General features: G+C 42.2%; 1 protein-coding gene across 1 annotated transcript in view; it reads left to right on the top strand.

Annotated features, from left to right (window-relative positions):
* Window positions 1–369: 369 nt before the first annotated feature.
* TMTC2 (transmembrane O-mannosyltransferase targeting cadherins 2) overlaps window positions 370–20,762 on the top strand; it is a gene marked incomplete at its 5' end in the record, with an annotated part of 259,069 nt that continues 238,676 nt past the window's right edge. The window contains one exon of the mRNA XM_082308903.1: window positions 370–452. Coding sequence (XP_082165029.1) covers window positions 370–452 — 83 coding nt within the window. The remainder of the gene's footprint in view (window positions 453–20,762) is intronic.

The raw sequence follows: 20,762 nt of genomic DNA, 5'->3' as shown, positions 1-20,762 counted from the left end.
AGAGCCTCGGCGGCGGCGCCCGGCTCGGCAGCGAGGGGGGCGCGGGCCGGGGCCGGGGCCGGGGCCGGAGCCGGAGCCGCGGCAGCGCCGAGGCGCCGCGGGAGGAGGGCGGCAGCCGCCGCCGCGCCCCGCTCTGTTTCGCTCCGCTCAGCCCAGCCCAGCCGCGCTCTCTCCGCCGCTCGCCCCGCTGCCATGGGGTAGGGGGCGGCGGAGGCGCGGGGGGACGCCGTCAGGCTGCGGCCGCCGGCGGAGCGGCGCCCCGCGGTGCCGGGGGGGCGTGAGGGGCAGCCGCGGCGGGGCTGGCGCGGGAGGCCGGCCAGGGGGGGCTGCCCCGGTGCGAGCGCGGCGGCGGCGGCGGCAGGCGGAGAGATGATCGCGGAGTTGTTGAGCAGCGCCCTGGGGCTCGCCCTGTACCTCAACACCCTGGGCGCCGACTTCTGCTACGATGACAGGTAGGGCGGGGGGCGGCGGGGCCGGGCGGGCGGGCGGGGGCTGCTGCCCACCTGCCGGCAGCGGGGCGGCGGCCGCCCCCCTCGGGGCACCCGGGGCGGCGCCGGGGGGTCCCGGCGGCTCCTCGGCTCCGGGTGGCCGCGGCGGCGCCCGCCGCTCCCGGGGCTTTGACAGCTCCCGCGCGGGCTCGGTCCCCTCCAGCCCTTCCCAGTGGGCAGGGACCCGCTGCTCTCACTTCGCCTGTCCTGGGCTGATCCCAGCGGGGCGGCGGGGTGCCCGGCCGCCTCCCGTCCCCCCGCTCCGCCGGGACCCAGCCCCGTGCGGGAAGTTGCCGTGCGCTGTCGGGTCCTCGGGGCGGCCGCCGGGACCGGAGCCCCGCCGGCGGGGAGGGAAACAGCCGCCTCTGGGCTGGGCTCCCTACCTGCTCCTCTCCTGAACGTACCTGCCTTCGGAAGCTGCTGAAAGGCGCTGTTAGCGGTCGGGGAAAATTCCAATTTGTGCCTTTTCCGGTGACTTAATCTGATCACAATTAAAACAGATGCATAATTAAAATGCATTAGGGAGAACGGCACGCCTGGCTAAACTTATTAACCGTCCTGGGGTGTTTCATGCTCCATTGGAATTAAACCATCCAAAAAGTGAGCACGCATTGACTTTGACAGCTTTTCATCGGCCTCTCTCTCTCTGTGGCGAGCGACCGTCTCCCCCGGGTGCGGGCGGGCAGCTGCCTGCGGGTCCGCGGTGCGGCTCCATCTGCCCGGGCGATGCGGGATGGATCCTCCCGGCGGGAGCGGCCGGCCGGCCCGCCGCTGTGGCGCGGCTCGGCGGCGCGGAGGGAGGGGAGGGATGTGTGGATGAGTGCCTCTGTCTGTGTGTGTGTGCGTGTGTGTGTGGACGGTGGGTCCCTGCTTCGTGGCTCCGGTTCACGGTACCAGCTAACCCTCCGAGCAGCTGTCAAGAGGGGTTAGTGCCTTTGGAGCTTTTTGTGTGAGAGGAGGAAGGCGAGGAAAGACGGTGAGGCGGGATAAGGGATGCGCCTCAGCAGAAAAACGTTGCTGGATGAGCTGAACTTCCCGGCGCGCTGATGGGATGTGAAGGGGTCAGCTATGTCTTTGATTAGGCATTTGCCTTGGGAAATACATATATACACCTACCTGTCCTGGAGTGAGTTAGTTACTAAACTTGGAAATTTCCTCACTTATGCTGTATTACAGTGCACCTGCCGTCTTTACCGATCTGTTACCGCTTCCAGAATACACCCCCCCCCCCGCCCCCCCCCCGCTTTAAAGGGTTGCTGCTATTAAACCTATTATACTCGAAGTAAATGCCAAGTCCTAGTCCAGGTCTCTGGCTGGAAACAGTGTCGGCCGCAGAATGTGGCGATTCAGGCTTCAGTTCTTCAGGTCATTTACATGCACTTGAAGCCTTGTGAAGCAATTGAGTGTTTTTAGGTTTCTGTGAGCCTTCTGATGTTTTTTCTTAAACCTATTTTAACGTTTCAAAACTTCGTTCACAAACAGTAAAAGAAAAAAATGTGCTGTTTTCCTGAAATGCAAGCTCTGAGTTGGATCAATAGAAAGTAGTGAATATTTTGACACACTGACACTATTTTAAACCCGCTTGTTGTAGTTAAGAACTGCAGGAGTTGTGGAATATTTATGTAACCCTAAGTAGCATATGTTGCAATATTTAGGCAAAACTGGGTTGTTTAAGGACCTGCTTTAGAAGCCTGTCCTGCAGGCCAGTTCAAATTTGCTAGGCATAGAGAGCAATTTGAAGTACTACCTGGTGTTACTGATGTGGAGGTCAAGGTTACTCTTTATCTTGCCTGAGTGTGCTTTAATGCAGTTAGAAAATAGTGATGTTTGAGGGTGGAAAAGATAATCACACACTGTCTTTGCTAGTACTAATCACAGACTATTTAAAAGGTGTTCTAAAATACTGCTTTGTTTATGTGTTTACCTCCTAACTAAATAAAGTACTTCTCATCATTGTAGCTAACATTTAGGCATTCACTAGAGTGCTCTGAAAGCCAGTTAATGGCATTTCTGTACGCAGGGTCATCTAATTAGGATGTTTTTCAACTGCAGCAGTGGAAGGGGCAAGGCAGAAATGGCTGTTGCATGCTAGTAATTGTTGAACTAGAAGGGGTTATCTATTCAAAGAGGCAGGCTCTCAGGCCCAAAGTATTCTTTTTAACTGTAATCACAGAATCTTGCTGCCCCGCAGGAGCTGGCTTGAAACGTTAGACTAGAAAAGGAGGTCGATGCTGGAGCTGCAGGACACAGCCCTCCATGTGGGAGATGGATCATGCTACTAACTTTAAGTGAATCAAGATTGTGCATTTAAGCTGGGAACCTGCAATGTTTTGTTTCAGGAGGGCAGCATATTGCCATAGCTTTTTTTCTTCTTCCTTTGCCATTATATTGAAATTACATCAGACTGTTCTTTTTTAATATAGTGATCAAGCTTACTATATAAAGGGTGTCTGTAATTGCTTTCTGTATTTTTTTTTTTTTTAATGTAGGTTGGGTAAGATTAAGTGGCATCGTAAAAACTTCTTATAGCAAAATCAATTTCCCAATGGTAAAACTTAATATTTTAGCGGCTGCACGGCACCAAACCAAAGACTGTATGGACAGTGATATAACAAACTTGCTTGTAGTCTGGGCTTTATGACTCTATATCAAAGGATTCAATATTTTATTTTCCACCCTTCACCCAATTAAACTGAAGTTGAATGAATTTAAAGCCTGAGGAATGTATACATTCTTACTTTTCATCATTATTTTGCCTAACTTCTTGTTTCTTTCAGGCTAGACAGATATGTGGCACGCACATAATCAGTGCAAATGTGTGATTTTTGATCAATTGACTTATTGATTACTTTGAATGAAAGTGATAGCCTCTAAACCCGAGAGCCAGTGTAAGCGAGAAACACTGCTTTATTTTTTTTTTTTTCCTGTGGACCTATGAAGCACAAGCTTTTGCCACCCTGTTCTCTCCTGCTGTAATTCTCACTGACAGCTGTGATATTTCCTGGTTACACGTGTAGATTATCAGGGGAGAATTCTCCTCCCCAACTCAAAACCTCCTTGTTCATCTAGCAACAAACAAATATTTTTTTTTTTCCCTCTTTTTGCTTATTTGTTTTATTTGAAGCTGGATGTGGCATGCAGTAACCCAAAAGAAGAGATGAATGTGGAAGGAGGTGGGGGGAAATATTTAGCTGTTGTTGATCTAATGCCACAGTGAGCTCACATTGCTTGTTAATAAAGGTTTATTTATTGCTGAACAAAATCATCTTGGAACTGATAACAAGGGGTAAGGAGAAATGCAATATCCATTCCTGCGGCTGTGTTGAAGATCTTGCTTGTTGCACTGTGTTAAATCCAGCTTCTTGCCAGATTAAACGGGGCTAATCTCTGCACATGCATTTCTTGTTTCACACTAATATCTACCAGTATTACAGGAGGGAAACCTATTGCTGCAATTAGGCTTACACACCCACGTAATTATTTTTCCCTGCCATTTAAGCCCCCCCAAAAGTAGGCAATTTGCCCTGTGGGTGCCTTGCATTGAAGTTGTAGTCTTTCATGTGACCTGTGCTAAATAAGACAGGTCACTGTCAGTTTATAGCTGGGGTGTGGGAGATTTAGTGCTCTGCGTATCTGAGGTCATGCATTGCTACACCAAACCTGTCAAAAGCAACTCATCCATTGAGGTGTTCCTCCCTACCCCCAAATGTCAGAAGAAAGGCATATTTTAAGGAGAGTATTAGTAGGAATCTGTAACCTTGAGTAATGTATTTTCTCTGTGGCATATTGACAAAATTGGCACTCTGGAAAATACATACAGATTTGTCTGTCTCCGTGTAGGACTCTTCCGTGAGATTTGGTAGCACTGACCAACTTTCTCTAGTTTGTGCTGCATTTTATTTAGCAGGCCTGAATGGGGCAGCCTTGCTGATGGTAGAAAATATCCAACAGTCTTGTTTCACAGCTGCGGGGCACTATTGCAAACTGTGTTGAAGAAATCCTGACTTGCATCATTTAAAAACAGGCTGAGCCCATACACATTCGACAGTACCTCTGTTGGGTCTGCCACATGAGATTTAATCTAGCAAGTGACCCAAATACGTGCTCTAGAAGAACAAGTATAAGTACACTGGGGAAAATTGCTTGCCATCTGTCTCCTTGTTGTGTGTGTATATTTGATTATTAATTTACATCTGTGAGTTTTTTTATGGCCCCTTTTTGTCATCTACTCTCAATTTTTCAGCTCCAAGTGTACCTCTCCAGTAGCTTTCAGTAGCTCCAGTGTGCAGGTGGCTGCAATTTTGTGAATTCCAGCCGTGAGGCTGGTGGTGGGGAGAAGTGGGGAGGCAAGGACTTGTACGCTTTCTCTGTAGTGTTTTCCCTTTGTCTCTCCTGTTGCGTCTTATATGTGCTAATATAAAATCACCATAAAGATAATTTGTATATGAAGCAGGGACTTTAACATGTTGATAAAGAACAACATAGTCCAAAGATGCCCAAGTAGCTGAGGCTACTTAGTTTTCAGGTACTGTAGTTGAGTATCAACCAAGCGAACCAGTAACTAATAGGAACTAATAGTTCATCCATCTAATAGGATGAACCTGGCATGATAATATTCTATTAATATGATACCCATTCCATTTTAATGCTGAATATCATCCAAAGATTTAGTTGGCTTTTGATTTAAAAAGCATTTCTGCATAAAAAATTGTGTTGAATGAAACACTTTGATCAAAATGTGAAATCTTAGTGAGCTTTTTTTTTTTTTTCAGTGGAGATGCTGTAGTATGGAGATTTTTTGGAAGCAAAAAAAGAAATTGTGTCCCCGCAGGCTTTATTTTAAGATTCTTGTTGCGTATATAACACTAACATAAACCGAGTCACTTCTGGTAGCTGGTTCAGAGAATAAATTCATGACTGTTAGCAGACGGAGAGTCTCCCTGAGTCACTGACGGGATGCGCCTCATCTGCAGGAAGTTCTTCCAGCACACAATGGAGTTACAAATTCAAATGATCCACTCTCTCCAGCATCTCCCATATGTATTCCAGCTGCACTTCTGAATCCTTTAAGTTTGCCAGAGTGAAAGTTGCTCAGAAGGCTCAGAAGTCTCTCATCTCAATTTGTTAACCATCTGATAGCTGCGAGAGTGCTGAATTAGAGCTCCTTTGCCTCCCTCATCTGGAAGTTTGCCCTTCCCTCATTGTTGGCTGCTAGGATTTTTTTTTTTTTTTCCTCCTGTGAAGTTGACTGAAGCACACTTTGCTGTTTGTTTATGGAATTTCTTTCTTTAGCTGAAATATTTGATGCTGAAGCTGTAGATGCAAGCCTGCTGGCAACCTGTGGTGAAAGTTGCTCCAAACATACAGTTGGAGAAACAGACTAAATCAGAAGACAGAGATGCTTATTCTTACTGTTACTTATGTAAAAGGGAATCTGTTCTTTGGGCCAATGTTTACAATTAGATTTTTTCATTTCTATTTTGAAATATTTTATAGGCTTGACACAGCTTTTGGTTTAACTGTCTTTTTTGAAAAAGTAATCTTTTTAAACCATCCACTTCCCTCAAATTTTTTTATCCCTATTTTTTGTCTGAGATGGTTGTTTGAAAGATGGAAGCATTTTATCTGGAGACCTGAACCTTATGCTGAAAGTTCTTTGTTCTCCAGCACTTCAGCCCTCAGGTTTTTAAATTAATTTTGGAATTTCTCTTGATTGCAGGAGCCTATTGTTGGCCTTTGAGGCTTGGTGGCCTTTGAACTCCCTGTGCTTTCCCGCTTGGGGTGACTGATCTTATAAATGCTCCTTATCTTCCTTTAAAGTGGGAGCTTGTTTTGTGGGCAGGTTATTTAAGTCAGGATGACAGCAGGATTTCATTTCACTTATTCTAGATTGGGTTCTTAGGTCGTATTCCCACAGTCTCAGGATAGTCCTCTAGACTTGAGATATTTCTGTTATTGCTTGCACGGGAGGTCCCTCACCAGTAAGAGGGAGAGGGTGTAAATCCTGTAATTTCTTTCCCAGTTTCACCCTCCGCAGAACTCCATACTGAAACATTTTTCCCTGAAGGCAAGCCCGTCGCTGGATGAAACTCGAAGAGCCAGAGGAAATTAGTTTTTGGAATCACACCCTAAATATTGCTTAACATGTTGACTCTACTGTGCGGTTTGCTACTTCAGGACAGTTGAAATATCTTGCGGACCTGTGAATGACTCATAACGGGCATCTCCAAAGGCAGCTGTGTGCGTTTAGGCTCTGCCTTTGGAGGACGCTTCAGCCTAGCACAGGGTTGCTGTTATTTGTATATGACAGCTTATTGTGAAACAAAGAAACATGCTGGATGACTGGGATGGTGGCTAAGGATCAAGTAATCTGTCAATCTCTATTTCACTTTCAGGAAAAAGAAAACCAGTAAATCAGACCGTTTGAAGCTGATGAAACTTGGCCACCCAACCTCTGTAACCGGGGATGGCTAGTTGATATGCTCTGATGCTCTGCCACCCCAGCCATTCCTGGCCATGTAAGGCTTCAAGAGGGAGAAAAAGTGAAAGTGGCTTCCTTGAATAGTAATCCTTGTGTTCCCTAGGACACTATGAATTACTCTGTTTAGCCTTTGTTGTCTTATTGGCTTCATGAGGAGATTTTTCAAGAATAGTGGGAGGTTTCAGTTGGAGGTAAATAATGCTCATTTATTGTCTGCATATCCCTTCTTTCCTTCATCTCTTCATCTTTTTAATTGCTGTTTGCTTTATTGGAAATATTGTACTTTCAGCACAAGCTGTTTTGTCTTTTGTATCTTAATTCTTTTGATTTTTTTCCAGTGGTTTATTCAAATGGCCCATATTCATGCTTCAAAACCAGTTAAAAATCAGTAGGTGTATATACCATCACTATAGTAAATAGAATAGCGGATTTTTGTTTTATGCCTCAAACTTGAGACCAAGTGTTTTTTGGCATCTCTTCCAGTGGAGAACTGGATAGGCTTCCCGTTAGTCTGCCACAAAGGCTCCTTAATTTATTTGCGGGGGTCACTGTTGACTGCCTCGGAGCACTTCATTCTCTTCAGGAGTTAAGCACATTGGCCTCTGAGGCGCTCCCGGTCCCAGCTGGCCCAGGAAGCCGGAGCCTGACAGGTAATTGAACGAGGATTTTCTACGTGATGGTACAGACCATTACTGCTAGATGACTGGACTGGTCTATGGCATCCCCTATTATTCACCGACCTGTCAGCAGACCAAAAAAAACCTGCTCTGACCTCTGACCTGTGGTTCAAGCGAGGACAGTTTTTTCTGAATTTAGTTAGCATCCTGTTTCCAGGACAGTTTTTCGTGAACTTAGCGTTACTCTAGGCTATTTTGCTAATGAGAGGATTGCATGATTTTTAACTCCTATGTGTTTTAGTCAGCTAGTCCAGTATTGGTTCAGAGGAACAACACAGTAATTGGTAGCAGAACTATCGCTGTAAAGTCTCTGCCAGTGCCTGGATGCTATTTTCATGCAGCTTGGTAATTTGCGTACTTAAATCCTAAAAAAGGACTTGAACTCTTGAAACAGGGTCACGATTCAGTGACCAAAATTGCCATGGAAACAAACCCACTCAGCAGCAGCCTCAGCCATTCCTAGATGTCTGTCCTGTCTTCCCTTCCCACCTCCATGGCTTTTTACATATAACAGTTAATAACTGGTGCTGGGCCCAGGAACCAGGCTTCAGTGTGCCAGTCCCCCATCATGGCTGCAGAAAGACCGGCACCCTTCTGGTGGGAAACCAGTCTTTGAACCCTCTCAAATACCTAAATAAAAAATAGATACACCGCAACTCTTTGTGGGCAGTCCCAACTTAGAGACAGCATTTCATTTTGGTACGTAGCGTGTCCAATTGCATGGCTACCTGCTCAGAGTAAGTGTGGCTTAAGATGCTTTTCTGAGAATTTTCTCTCCCTCTGATGCGCGGGAATGTAGCTCGGAGTTGGATGGCTCTCTGAATCAGATACTTTTCTTCAGGAGGTAGTGCTTGGCTGATAAGCGTGTAGGCTCCTAACATTGTGGTGCATCAGGAGTGCCTTTACAGCATCTAGCCTCCAGCTTCTATGCGGGAATATTTCTCAGTTGATGCTGTTTAAAATAGCTCTTTGGTTTTGCTCAGTAACTATTGAAGCTGGTAATGGTTATTTACTTTGGTATTAAAAACCCCAGCATGTACGAGTTCCAGTGTATGAGTAAAGCATTAAGAAATACTCTTTCACTGAAAATAGTCTCCTTAAGTTGATGTTTACAGTGGTGTTAAGGTGACAGAATTACTTAGTGGGGGAAAAAAAAACCCCAAGGCAGTGGATATTGTCCACTGTAAAGATCTTTAAGAATTAGCCCTGGTACCAGGAAAATAAACTTGTCTATACATGGGGTCAGCCAAGCCCCTTAGTGTGGAGTATCACAGTTAAAACCAAGCTCCAAAATCCAAGGCCCAAACTGTTTGGTTTTATCAAAGAGCCTCTTGATATGGCTTCATCCAGATTCCAATAGGAGATGAAAGGCTTCACAAGGAGCCAAGCACCTGTGTAAAAAAAGATCGGTGTGCTGAAGTGGCCTCTAGTAGGTAGGCAGAGATGGTCTGCCTCATCATCATTTAAAGTCTAAATATTCAGTGTGTGTCTGATCTCTGTTGTAGACCCATGAGTCTCGCGGCGATTCCTGTGCCTGCCTTCCAGCTTGGGGTGTTTCCCTGAGGTGTGTTTTAGCAGATTCAGGGTTCAAGCTGCTGTAAGTGAGGACGTGAGTTGAAGTTATTCATATATTCATGTCTATACATTTGACAGGCTTTTAGTAGTCACTTTGAAATGAAAGATGCAGTTTGCTGGATTATAAAGTAATAGGTCAACATCTTGGAGGCAGCACGGGGAGAACTAGAACTCCTAATCCAAAATAACTTTTTTTTTTCCTACAAATGACTGATTTGTTCCGGGTCTCTAAAATGAAACCTTAAAGTGGGAGCTCATTCTGAAAATCAGCCGCTTCTGGGACTTTGACTTTGGTGTCTTGAGTCTTGTGTGTGTGTGTGGTTTGGTTCCATCATTTTCAGAGTGTGTTTTTGATGGTAGGCCTTTGAGAGAGCATAGGAGGATCTTGCTGACCAATGGGCAAAGCAGCATATTAAGTGATACACTTAAAAATATGCTTTTTAAAGCACAGGATGCCTGTGCCTTTATAGGCTGTTTAGTACTGTGTCGTTTCTCTTCTGCAGGCTGCTCCTTTGGTGCTTTTAGCCTTTATGTGATATTGTAGCGCTGCAGTAACAGGAATGTTCTTGGTTTCATTTTACAGCCTGACAACGTTCCTGGGTCGGGATCAGTTATATTTGGCTGGCTTCTTTGTTTGAGTGGACTAGTACTGGGCTACTTTGAGATGGGGATTAGGTCCAGTTGGAAACTGAGATGAGATGCTCGCAGTCACCTCTGGCCATTAGAGTAGCTTTCCTAACCCCAGATAACACTGGGGATTTTTCTGACTGAAGTAGAAGGAGCGCATGTTACCTTGAATGTGACTCTGTGGGTGTAAGAATCCACTTGTAGCTGTCGTTCTGTAGATTATGAGCCTTCTGCTATATACTCTTTTTTCATGCTTCATACATGTTTTAAAATAGATTTTTTCTTTTCAAATAAAAACATATTTGAAAGAACGCTGTGCCTTGTCATATCCTCTCATTTCCAACAGTTATGTGAAGATGAAGGTGTTGTCATGCCTTCTCTTGTACTTGATACTGTATTTATTTGATTTGACTGCTTAGTGTGGCAACAGTGTTGATTGTTTTAATTATTTTAATAACAAGATAAAGAAGAAATTAGGCTCAGAAGTGAGGCATAGGCTCAAAAGTGAGGTAGTATCTTAAGAAGCCTTATTTTGTGTGTTATATATCAGCCCTCTGCATACCACTAAAATAAGAAATATATTTATGACTTGGATTCAGCCTGGCTGTCCTTGTTGGTGCCAGAATTTCATTGGTGAATCATCTTGGGCAACTCTCTGAAATAATTTGTGAAGCTTTGTTTGGGAGTTTGGTTTGTGGGTCTCCAGCAAGGCCACTCTCATTCTGCCATCCTTTCTTTGGCCTTCCATACCTCCTTCCAACTCCCACACCAAAAAACCACCGTAGGTTTCCTGGGCAGGTGCTTCTAGGTATGGTATGCATCTAGCTGTGTATTCCTTGTTGCAAAATCTTGAATTATAGCAAGAATTTCCTTATAATAAATTCCATAAAGCTTCAGTGTGTATGCTTCATTTTCTTCAAACCATTTCAGTTGTGCTTGAGGTAACTTATAAATGTTATTTATTTATTTATTTTCAGGAGGAAAAGGAGGATTGGTCTTGTGAAATTAATGTTAGTTGCAGAAGAAAGGTTTCTTTTTTTAATTAATTATTTGTAATTAAACTTCTGATCTTTTACATTTCTGTAATTAAAGCAGAAGAAAACTTAGGCTTTTTAAACGCACTTTGATCTGAATTAAGGTTCCAGTGCCAAAAAAATAATTGCTGCATGGCTGTATAAATAAAGCTTGCGGAAAGAAAAAGTAGTAAGAGAATGATGAAAAAATTTAATCAAATAAAATAGCATTTTTGTGTGTAGCAGCTTTCATTTTGTAGCACGAACAGTTCTTTATAGCTTCTTTGTAACACCAGTATACTTGAATAAATTTTCTGTTCCTGTGAAAAGACATAGCTGTATGTTCTATTCCATTTCACAGTACATTATTCATCTCTTGTATGTAAATCACTTGGCTTGTTAAAAATGGTAGTATTTCTCTTTAATAAACATCATGCTTCTGGAGAGTTCTCAAGATGTGCTTTTTTTAGAAGACAAAAGACTTAAGTATGGGGAAAGACCACAAAGAAAATGGTTCCCCGCATTGTTGGCCTCATGCTAAAAAAGCAAAACCCAAGCTGGATCACTCCAGAGTACCGTCTACACTGCTGTTTGCTGCCAGACACGTTCATACTCTTCCTGGGCTTTGAAAAGATTGCTGAAAGCAGCTCTGCACCAGAGCTGTGCAGCTTCAACTAGTGTTGTGGAGCGTTATGGTTGTGGTGGTGTGGCTTGCAGAGTATTGCTGGCAGGTGGAGCCTGAGATGAAAGCCGCCTTCACCCAAACAGACCTGGGGCTGTGTGTCTGGATGTGCCCCGAGCTACTACTGTGCAAGTCATTACATCTTGTACTGCTTCTGTTTCCTCTCCCTGTTTCTGCTCGTAATGTGATTGCAAGCTCTTGGCAGCTGAAACCGCATCTTTAGGAGGTCTATTGCATTGCTTGGTTCAGCGTGGCTTGAGCCTTGATAAGGGCATCTGGCTATTTTAAAATGATGGCTTGGGCTTAAAGAAGGGAAGTTCAGTGGAAGTTGCTTTGTATACTTTCCTCTTTCCATAGAATTGCTAGATGTCTAGATGCTGTTCAGCCAGAGCATGGCCAGGTTGGCCATGGTTTCTCTTGAGTGTGATCTGCTATGGCGTCGTGTTAGTTTTTAATAAAAAAAAGTCTCACTAACTCTGTTTTGATTAATGTTGAATGAGTAGGTTTGTATGCATTCAAAGCAGAACTCTGAATTACCCTGATTTATGATAGACTTAGGTACTTGGAGCTTCATGCCTGGCTGATACAGGGTTAAAAGCAAAAGGAAGGATTGAATGTCCAGGGAGCAGGAAGCTAGTTGGTCCTCTGGAATTTAAAGCCTGGTTCTAGTGCTTGACAAAGAAAATAATATAAGGATATCAATAAAAAAGTTGGATGTTTGTAAGCAAACAAAATTGATTTGCTGAGGTGCACTAAACCTGTGAGAAATTTTGCAGAAAACTCTTCTCCTCTAGGGGACAGTCAGCTCTTTCTTTCATTTTTTTCCCTAAATGTTCCAATTTCATCAATGTGTGCAATCTTTTCCAAAAATAGTTAAAGGCCACTTTGTTTACGGGCTGGGGGAGTGTCTGGTGAGGTGAGGAAAGGATCCTCCAAAGAAGAAAGACCGTAAGGAATATTGGCTTTCACCTGGTTGTGTGCTGCATACCTAATCTGCTACCTTGTAATAGAGGTAAGTATTAATATTTGGTATCTTAATCTTTTGAAAAATGATAAAAACACTGGCTGTATAGGAATACCTGCAGCATTTCGTTCTTCTGACACTAAGGTATGTGCTCAACCTACTGTAATTCTCAGCTGTTGACTTGATGTGTATAGAATTTCGCTAGTTTTGCAGGAAAAGAGAAGGTCTGCTGCTCTTTATGTAGCTCTAGATCTCGGTGTTCCTTGGGGATAGTGTTGGAGAAAGAGTCTCGTCTAAGCAGGAAAATTGGACGGTACAGGTCTGCAGGTACCATGGTGATGAGTGATATACATATCTTGAAAGGCTCTGATGCAGTAGCTTGAAGCAAGGTACCACCCTGTTATGCACAGTTTCCAGAAATCACATGCTGTGTGTGATATTTAAATCTATCAACTTGGCTCTGTGCTTGGCTTGTTCTGAACATCTTGCAGACTGAAATTTGTAGATTTTCTTGAGGCTCCCTGTATTGTAGCTTATTATAGGCAAAGAGTTTCAGTTTATGTTCGCACTATGCTAATTGTTAATGATGTGAAAAAGTGTATGAGCTTATTTTACAACGAAGAGTTTTAAAACTCAGTTTCTTACTACTGAATCCTAACGTTATGGTACTGTTTTCTGAATAAGTAAAATGACTCTAAAGCATAAAAATAAAGAACTAAGACACAGGTAAATGTAAGTACTGCAAAGATTACAGGATTCCAGAATAAAGAGTATTTTATTAATGCCTATGCCTCATTCTTTCTGTAAATATTTAAGGAAAAATCTAAATGATGTGGATGAGAATTTTCAGTGATGGGTGGGATTAAAATCAGTTTATTGACATTTTATTTCCTTCTGGTCTAGTGTAGTTTAAACAATTCTACTTAAAAGTATAAATTGCGTTGGATCTTAGCGTGAGCAAGGGTGTAGAGACATCTGTTCGTTGTGTAGCACAGTGGGAGTGATGGCTGAATGTTTTTGCTTGAACAAGGGTACTGAGAGCACTTTATTTTGCATACCTCGTTCAAGATAAGAAATCGTGGGGAAACATCTGTGTGTAGAGTACGAAAATGCACAACGTTATACTTTATATGCTGCTATACGTGGCTGAAAAGATACTAATGTGTGGAGAGTATTTGTTTTCCATCCTCATTTTTTGTGGACTGAAATCTATATAAAATGCATGAGGTAGCAGAGCACAGTCCTGTTAAGGAAGACCAGATATTGTGATAGTTCTTAGCACGAACCTGAAATCGTACCAGTTAGTCCTTTGCCAAGAGTAAGTGAGCACACTTGTAGAATAAGCTGCTTGAGAAACAGCATGATAAGCAGTCTATTTTGTATTGTAAAATGCAAAAGAGCCCTGTTCATAACAGGATGGTTGCATTTAATATGCGTGTTTAGTTGCACGTATAATAACAGACATAATTTTTCATCTTACCTATACTTGCAGTGCTATCTTACGTCTGCACCAGCAATGCAGGTCATGGAGGGAGTGAAGGGATGGACCCTGCAATCAGTGAATCTTCCAACAGAGTGATTAAATTGGTATCAAATTACGCCTCCGGGAATTTCTAAGCTCATAAATATAGTAAGCAGTATGGTAATCAGAAAACACAAGTTGTTTTTTTGTATTCAGAGAGTCTTTATTTCTTTAGTCATTGGTCTGGATTTCAGCAGGAACTCTTGTACAGCAGGAACTTCTACGGTTTTACTTTCTGCTGCAAAGGATCTCTGTTGACTTTGCAATTTTTGGTGTTTTTTTTTTTTTTTTTTTTTTTTTTTTTTCTGCTGAAGGCTAGAAGTTAGGTACTTGGGTCACCTTACACTACCCATGCTAAATAAAACTAAATGAGGAAGCTAGTGCGGAGATTATGTTTCAGCTATTGCTTCAGGAACTGACTAAACCTTGATTTAATTGAATTCAATTTAGATTGGTTTAATATTGCTACTGTTGTAATTAAAGAAAGAAAACTGCAGCTAACTAATCTGTTTTTCTGTATGTTTCTTGTACCTGCCTGAAATTTATTCTTTTATGAAGTACAAATGAACAAGTGAGCTCTCCAGCTAAGCAAAGTCAGTGTTTGTGCAGAGATGATTATGCATCAACTATTTCATGCTTATTGGAATGGAAAAAATGAGCAGATTGGAGAGGATGAATAGCCTGCTTAGTAATATCCAAGAAGGAGGAAAAATATGACCTAATAATCTGCTTTAGTGATGATCTGTTTATTGTGTCCTAACTTAGTTAAGGTCAGGATAAAAGCAAATAATTTTGTAGGTCCTACATGCCAGTAAGAGATAAAATGGCAGTATATGCCTCAGCTTTGCGGCTAAGACTTCAGTTTTACAAACTTGGACATGTGTTCAGCTTTTCAGATGTAAATAGTCCCATTAGATAAAATCTGGGTCCAAATGGAGCCAATGGTAAAACCTGTGGCAATTTAAATAAGGCTAGAGTTTCATGAATGAGTTCAGTGAGACTACTTGTATATATAGAAGTTAAACACATGGCTAAGTGTTTGCAGGATAGAGGGCCTGCAAGGATACGAGAATAGGACCCTGGCGATGCAGTTTGAAGTCTGACCTGTCTTGCTGTTGCATGATGGAGAGCCACAGTGAGGAAGTAGGTGAACCTTCTGGGCATAAACAAACACAGTATATAAAACATCATAAATAACTACAATTCATAAAATGCTTGGTTGGTCCTAAATAATGAAGCAGTGAAAAAGTTTATGGGCTGTGCTTGTTCTTGTAATATATTTTTATTTTATATTTTTTGGCACAAATACATGCAAGGAATTAGTATCATTATTATGTTTCAGTATTCAGAAGAACTTAGTAGCGGGAGATGCTTTCTTTTGGAAGAGGAAGCAGGTAAAATAGAAGTTACAGGCCAGCACCCCGTCCCCCCAGTCTACTACTCAATCATAGGAGTCATGCAATATTTGATAATTATGTCAGCTGTTTTAATCATCGTGTATATTAACTACTTAATTTCATATCACGCCTGGTAAAGAAACACTGTGGATATTATCATAACTGTGACGGTTCTCACCATCTGAGGCTCTCCCTTCCAGATGTTTCACCGGTTTGCAAATTGGATTTGGAGCTGCCTGTGCAACAAAACAACTGTCACATACGCTAACAGATCTGTGTCTCTCTCTTTGTGTAGAACATCTTTGCAGAGCCTAGTTTCACGTTTCTTGGTGAGAAATATTGTTTGAATGACTGCCCCCTTAATCCTGTGAGATTTAGATAAGTGCAATTTTTCAGGTTTTTGAGGGAGTCCTCATTTACATTTCATAACACACACACAACCAAGCAATTAGCATGAAGTCTTATGGCAGCCTGGCAGTCCTTTGTGCCCATGGAAACAATTACACAATAGTGCATGTGCAAATAATGTTATCAAGTGCCCTTTGTGTGTGCTCACCCGTTTTACCTGGAGCATACTAAAAAGCTGCAGCCTAATTATCATTTAAACTCAACCTGCTCTATTGTATGATGAACTTGCATAAAGAGACAAACATTGAGGTCTTAAGAAAATAATAGCTACTATTCATTCTTTTAAATTACTTCATTTTGGCATGCTGTTGCAGCTATTTTTTCTCTGTGCGTGGCTTTAAATGGGAGGGACATGCCCCCCCCCCCCCCCCCCCCCCCCCCCCCCAGCCCTGAGGTTAGATTCAGGCTGCAACCTTTCCTTTGTCCTTGCTCGCTCTCCTTACAGGTAGGTACAGAACCTTGTCTCTTCTCCAAGTTGGAAACTGATATTGCCTATGTGTTTGGAGAATGGAGGAGAACGTAACAGCTCCACTATCCTGCTGATTGTGCAGTCCAGTTGTTGGGGAATAGACAGGGAAGACTTGGTGTAGTGGGCAAGTAGGAAAAACAGTAAAGCAGCAAGGCAATAGGAGGTTCAGCACTGGTACAGAGCTCTTCAGCTGTTGTGTGCACAGGTGCCTGGAGCAAATACTTTCTCACTTCTCAGTGTTTGTAGTTCTTAAGGTTTGAGGTGTTTTTGTTTTGGTCTGATAAGATGCTGATTTAGTTCCATTCAGTTCAGTTATATTATTCCACTGGATAGGGAGTGGTACCTTAGGGTGCTTTCAGGAGCACTTGAGAAGAGATTTTCTGCCCCAAGTAGCTTCAGACTGAAAGGTATGAGAAGAGCAATGCATGGAAAAGAGGCAGTGTATGTGCAGTGGTCCTGCGTGTTGGAATCTGTTGTGTTTGCAGGTGTCTAAATGTTATGGTGACAGTGAGAGAGGGTCTGGAGAAAGACAGAAAACAGAAGACAGAAAACAGAGAAGGGTGAAATGAGATATAGCCCTTGGTGGCTGTTAGACATGTGGGATGTGAAGGATCCAAACCCAGTACACAAACTGGGAGAAAAATTGCTCTCAGCATGTGAGTGCTGCTACTGCATTTGCTGAAGGAGACGTTAGTCCTAGATTTTGGCAGTCTCAACTCTCCGTTGTAGTGAGCCAGGCTGAGTCAAACTGCTTCAGCCAAGGATGCTTGCCTCACTGAAACAAACCTGAGATCGATTACACCATCAGCATGGCCAACAGGTCTGAAAGGGGTAACCGCTAATGGTGGAAGTGGGGATGAGCAATCGGTGCTGATAATGTGGTCAGAGGGTACCAGGGAACCCTGTCCAGAGAGGCCTCTATGGATTTCACTCCTGCCTTTCATGAGTTTTCAGCTTTCTCTTCTAACCTGTTCGCTCTCCATCTCCCTGGGTGGTTTTCTCCTCTTGTGTTTCCTACAATGGAAAGCTAATAAGACACACACAGAAAACAGATGCTGGAACCAAACTAGGAAAAATGAGCAATGACTTTATTAACAGAGTTAGGCCCATTCAAGGAGAAAGACACAATGTGGACTAAAAAAGAGATAAATTGTTTGGGAAAGGAAAATGGATCAAACAGCGTGGCTGAAGACAGGCTTAGCTGTTGCTGTGCAAAAACTAGATGGCTGCAGAAGCTACGGTTTTGTGGCTGCCTTGTTTGGCTATTCCTTACACTAAGTGCGAGTTTGGGACAGACAGTGATGATGCGAAACACTGCTGCTTTCAGCTGGTCCTTGCCAAGGCTGCTGTGTGGCTAATGAAGCACAAGATTTTAACCTAGTCTTGGCAATAGCGGTTTGGATGGAAGGCCAAGCTGAACTATCAGCAGAGAAAATGCTATTTTTAGGGCTATGTATATGAAGAAATAGTTGATGATGTAAAGCTATAGAAACTCTTGGAAAGTGGCACAGTGCCTTGTGCTTTGAATATTTTACTCTGAAGTTTTCAAATCTCTCTCAACATGAGAATTGACTGTGAATGTCAAACATAGCATTGCCCAGCATGTGGCATTCATTTATTATCCCATTATTAGATTAAATGTTATGAATTAAACAAGTATTCTTTTTCCTGTGTTTGCGTAGGCTATTGTTATAGAAGACAAACATACATCTTTAATACCAGATAAATAGGTTCTTCTTGTTCTTTTTGGACTTCACCTTCTTTCCTACCATGTCCACCTTAAAGGACAAAGGAAAACTTAATTTTTACATTAAAGAAGAAATGATTTGTAAAGACACATTATACTCCCAGGCCCCTAAGACTTGTGGTCTGAAACTGGAAATGTAGCCACAACTAATGTATTCTGAGAACAGCTCAATGTGGACTTTTACTGAAGTGTTTGGTGGATGCTCTCAAGAATGTTGAATGAAGCTTTAAAAGAGTTCCTGCATTTCCCTACATATTGCCTGACTTTTACTGTTGGCACGAGCTGGGTAGAAATGCACTATGTAATTAGACTGCTATCAGTTTATAATGAAAAACAGAATAGTGGTAGTTCCCCTTGCCCCCACTTGTTGGTTTATGTATCCCCCCCCCGGATCCTAAAGCAGGAAGAAAATACTCTGCGATTTTCATGTTAGCAATTTTTTTTAAATATACCATTTTCCTAGATGGGAGGAATGGTTTAAAATTCTAATGGCCATGGCCTGTGTTCACCTTTAGCTGACACGACATTTCTTATAATACATCCATATTCTGTGCATGGTGAGATCTGGGCTTTGTGCATAGTGGCAGAACTGGTACGCAGACGGTGTGGGAGCAGCCTGCTCTCACAGATGAGCCAGTAACAGCTACGGAGAAAGTTGCCTTGCGCCTTGGCAGTACCACTCTCACCACAGCTATTGGTCAAGGTGGTATTATGAAGCATATTCAAGTAGTAGGTATATAATGACAATATTCAGAAGGCAATAATAAGAACTATTATACATGAAAATAAAAAACTATTGTGAGCATTCAGGAATGCTAATGCTTTTCATGGCATGATTTCATCACTTGCTTTGGTGTATAGTTAACTATCTTAAGTCCATGTGGCAATAATATTCTGTTTTCAAGGGATTTAACTGGAGTTTTGGAGACCCTGCAAATATGAGGGACAACTGCAATCTCTGTCCAACCTAATCGAGGACTAAAAGCAGGAAATCATCCAGAGTAAGGGCTGACATATGGGCAATACATACTCTTGAGTTCCTCTGAGGTCTAAATATACTTGCAGAGTCTGAGCTGAAACAGCATTGTATTTTTGTCTCAATGTTAATCTGAGTTATTTGGATTTAGATATTTCTGGCATATGCTAGAGTTGTGGTTCTGTCTTCAGGGCAGACATAGCCAGAAAGCTGAGATGAGGACCAGTACCAGACTTAGTAAATGGTTTATCTGCAATACAAGTGGTTCAAAAGTATAAACTATATCCTTTCTAATTTATTATCATAACATGAGTTTTGAAGCAGTCAGATCTTTCTAGAGTTGGGTCCTCACTATCTGAGAGATCATACAGGTATAAACTGTCCAAGTCCTAAAGTGCTTGTCGTTCAGGCCCTTCTTCTGGCACAAAAAAACCTACCTAAAACCAACATACTTCTTATCTGTATTTTACTTAGTAGGATTGCTTGTATAAACCTAAACATTGGTATGGCAGTCTTATTTTTTTAAGAACATAAAAATCTTAGAGATTTTGCTCATGTTTTATTTCTGATTACTTCATGCTGTGGGTATTGATGATGTAATGGAAATCTGTATCTGGAACGCTGGTGTGGGGAAAACAAGTTATATGTAATGTTTTTCATCAACCATAATTAAAGAAATGACTATTACATCAAAATTAATTGCAGTTAATAAAGGATTGCTTTCTTTTTTTTTTTCTGTAACGTATCCGAATCACATTCTCCTAATTTTCCCTTCGTGTTTCAGAAAGCTGTTGGAAAATTGTATTTTGCTTCTTCAATATACCTATCTTCAGGAGAAAAGGGGAATCAGTACTTTCTGAAGCTAGTTATATTTCTGAAATCATTGAACCAAAATGCAATGGTTAACGCTAATAAATATTTACTTTGTTTTTAAGCTTGGAGTGATCAGCAGTGCCACAAGCTAATCTGTGGATTTGCCTGAGGTGGTGGTGTGAGCCTTCAGAGTGATATATTTGAAGTTGCACTCATCCATTGATTTACTGAATAAAATTTGCAACTTTAACAAAGACCAGTCTATAGCCTTAGCTAGGTAGATAATTTTATGCATATTTTTGAAGTGGTATCTTGCAAAATCTTTTCCCTTTTAATTGCTTTAACATTACTTTCTTCTGTGTGTGTGTGGTTTTTTTCTTTTTTTTTCTTCCAGTCCTAATCATCTAGTATTAGGAACACTGCTGTTTTCAGTATCAAACAAAACCTAAACCCTACCAGAAAAAAATGTTGGAAAGAAAAGCAGTTTCATATCATCATAGACCATGAACTGTGAAAGCGATGCAACCTCAGCTAATCTTCCTGTGTGTCAATATGAAATTTGTTCTGTCTCCTGTTTTTTTTTTTTATTTTTTTTTGTTGTTTGCTTTGTCTGTATCTGCTTGTTCTTTCCTACCTCACTGTCAGATTGCACCTCCTGTGGGCTGAGGGCAAACCTGCCTGGAGCTTGTACAGCGTCTTGCAGAAAGGTGTCTTCACTGAGGGATTGGATTCTTTACATGTTGTTACTCCGTTCTCTGAATCTAATCTTTGTGTAGTTATATCTTATAATTCATGTAACCTGCTGCCTCTTGCTTATGTAAGTATTTAGTAAGGACGAGTGTCAGATTTTACGTTGGTGAATACCAGTAATGCAGTCTCTTCTATATTCAATGAAGTTCTTGAACACTAAGAGAGGATAAAAT

This window comes from Platalea leucorodia (assembly GCF_965183815.1).
Source record: "Platalea leucorodia genome assembly, chromosome: 4".
In the NCBI taxonomy this organism is placed as follows: domain Eukaryota; kingdom Metazoa; phylum Chordata; class Aves; order Pelecaniformes; family Threskiornithidae; genus Platalea; species Platalea leucorodia.
The sequence above is the reverse complement of the archived record's forward strand: the minus strand, read 5'-3'. Positions and strand labels throughout refer to the sequence as shown.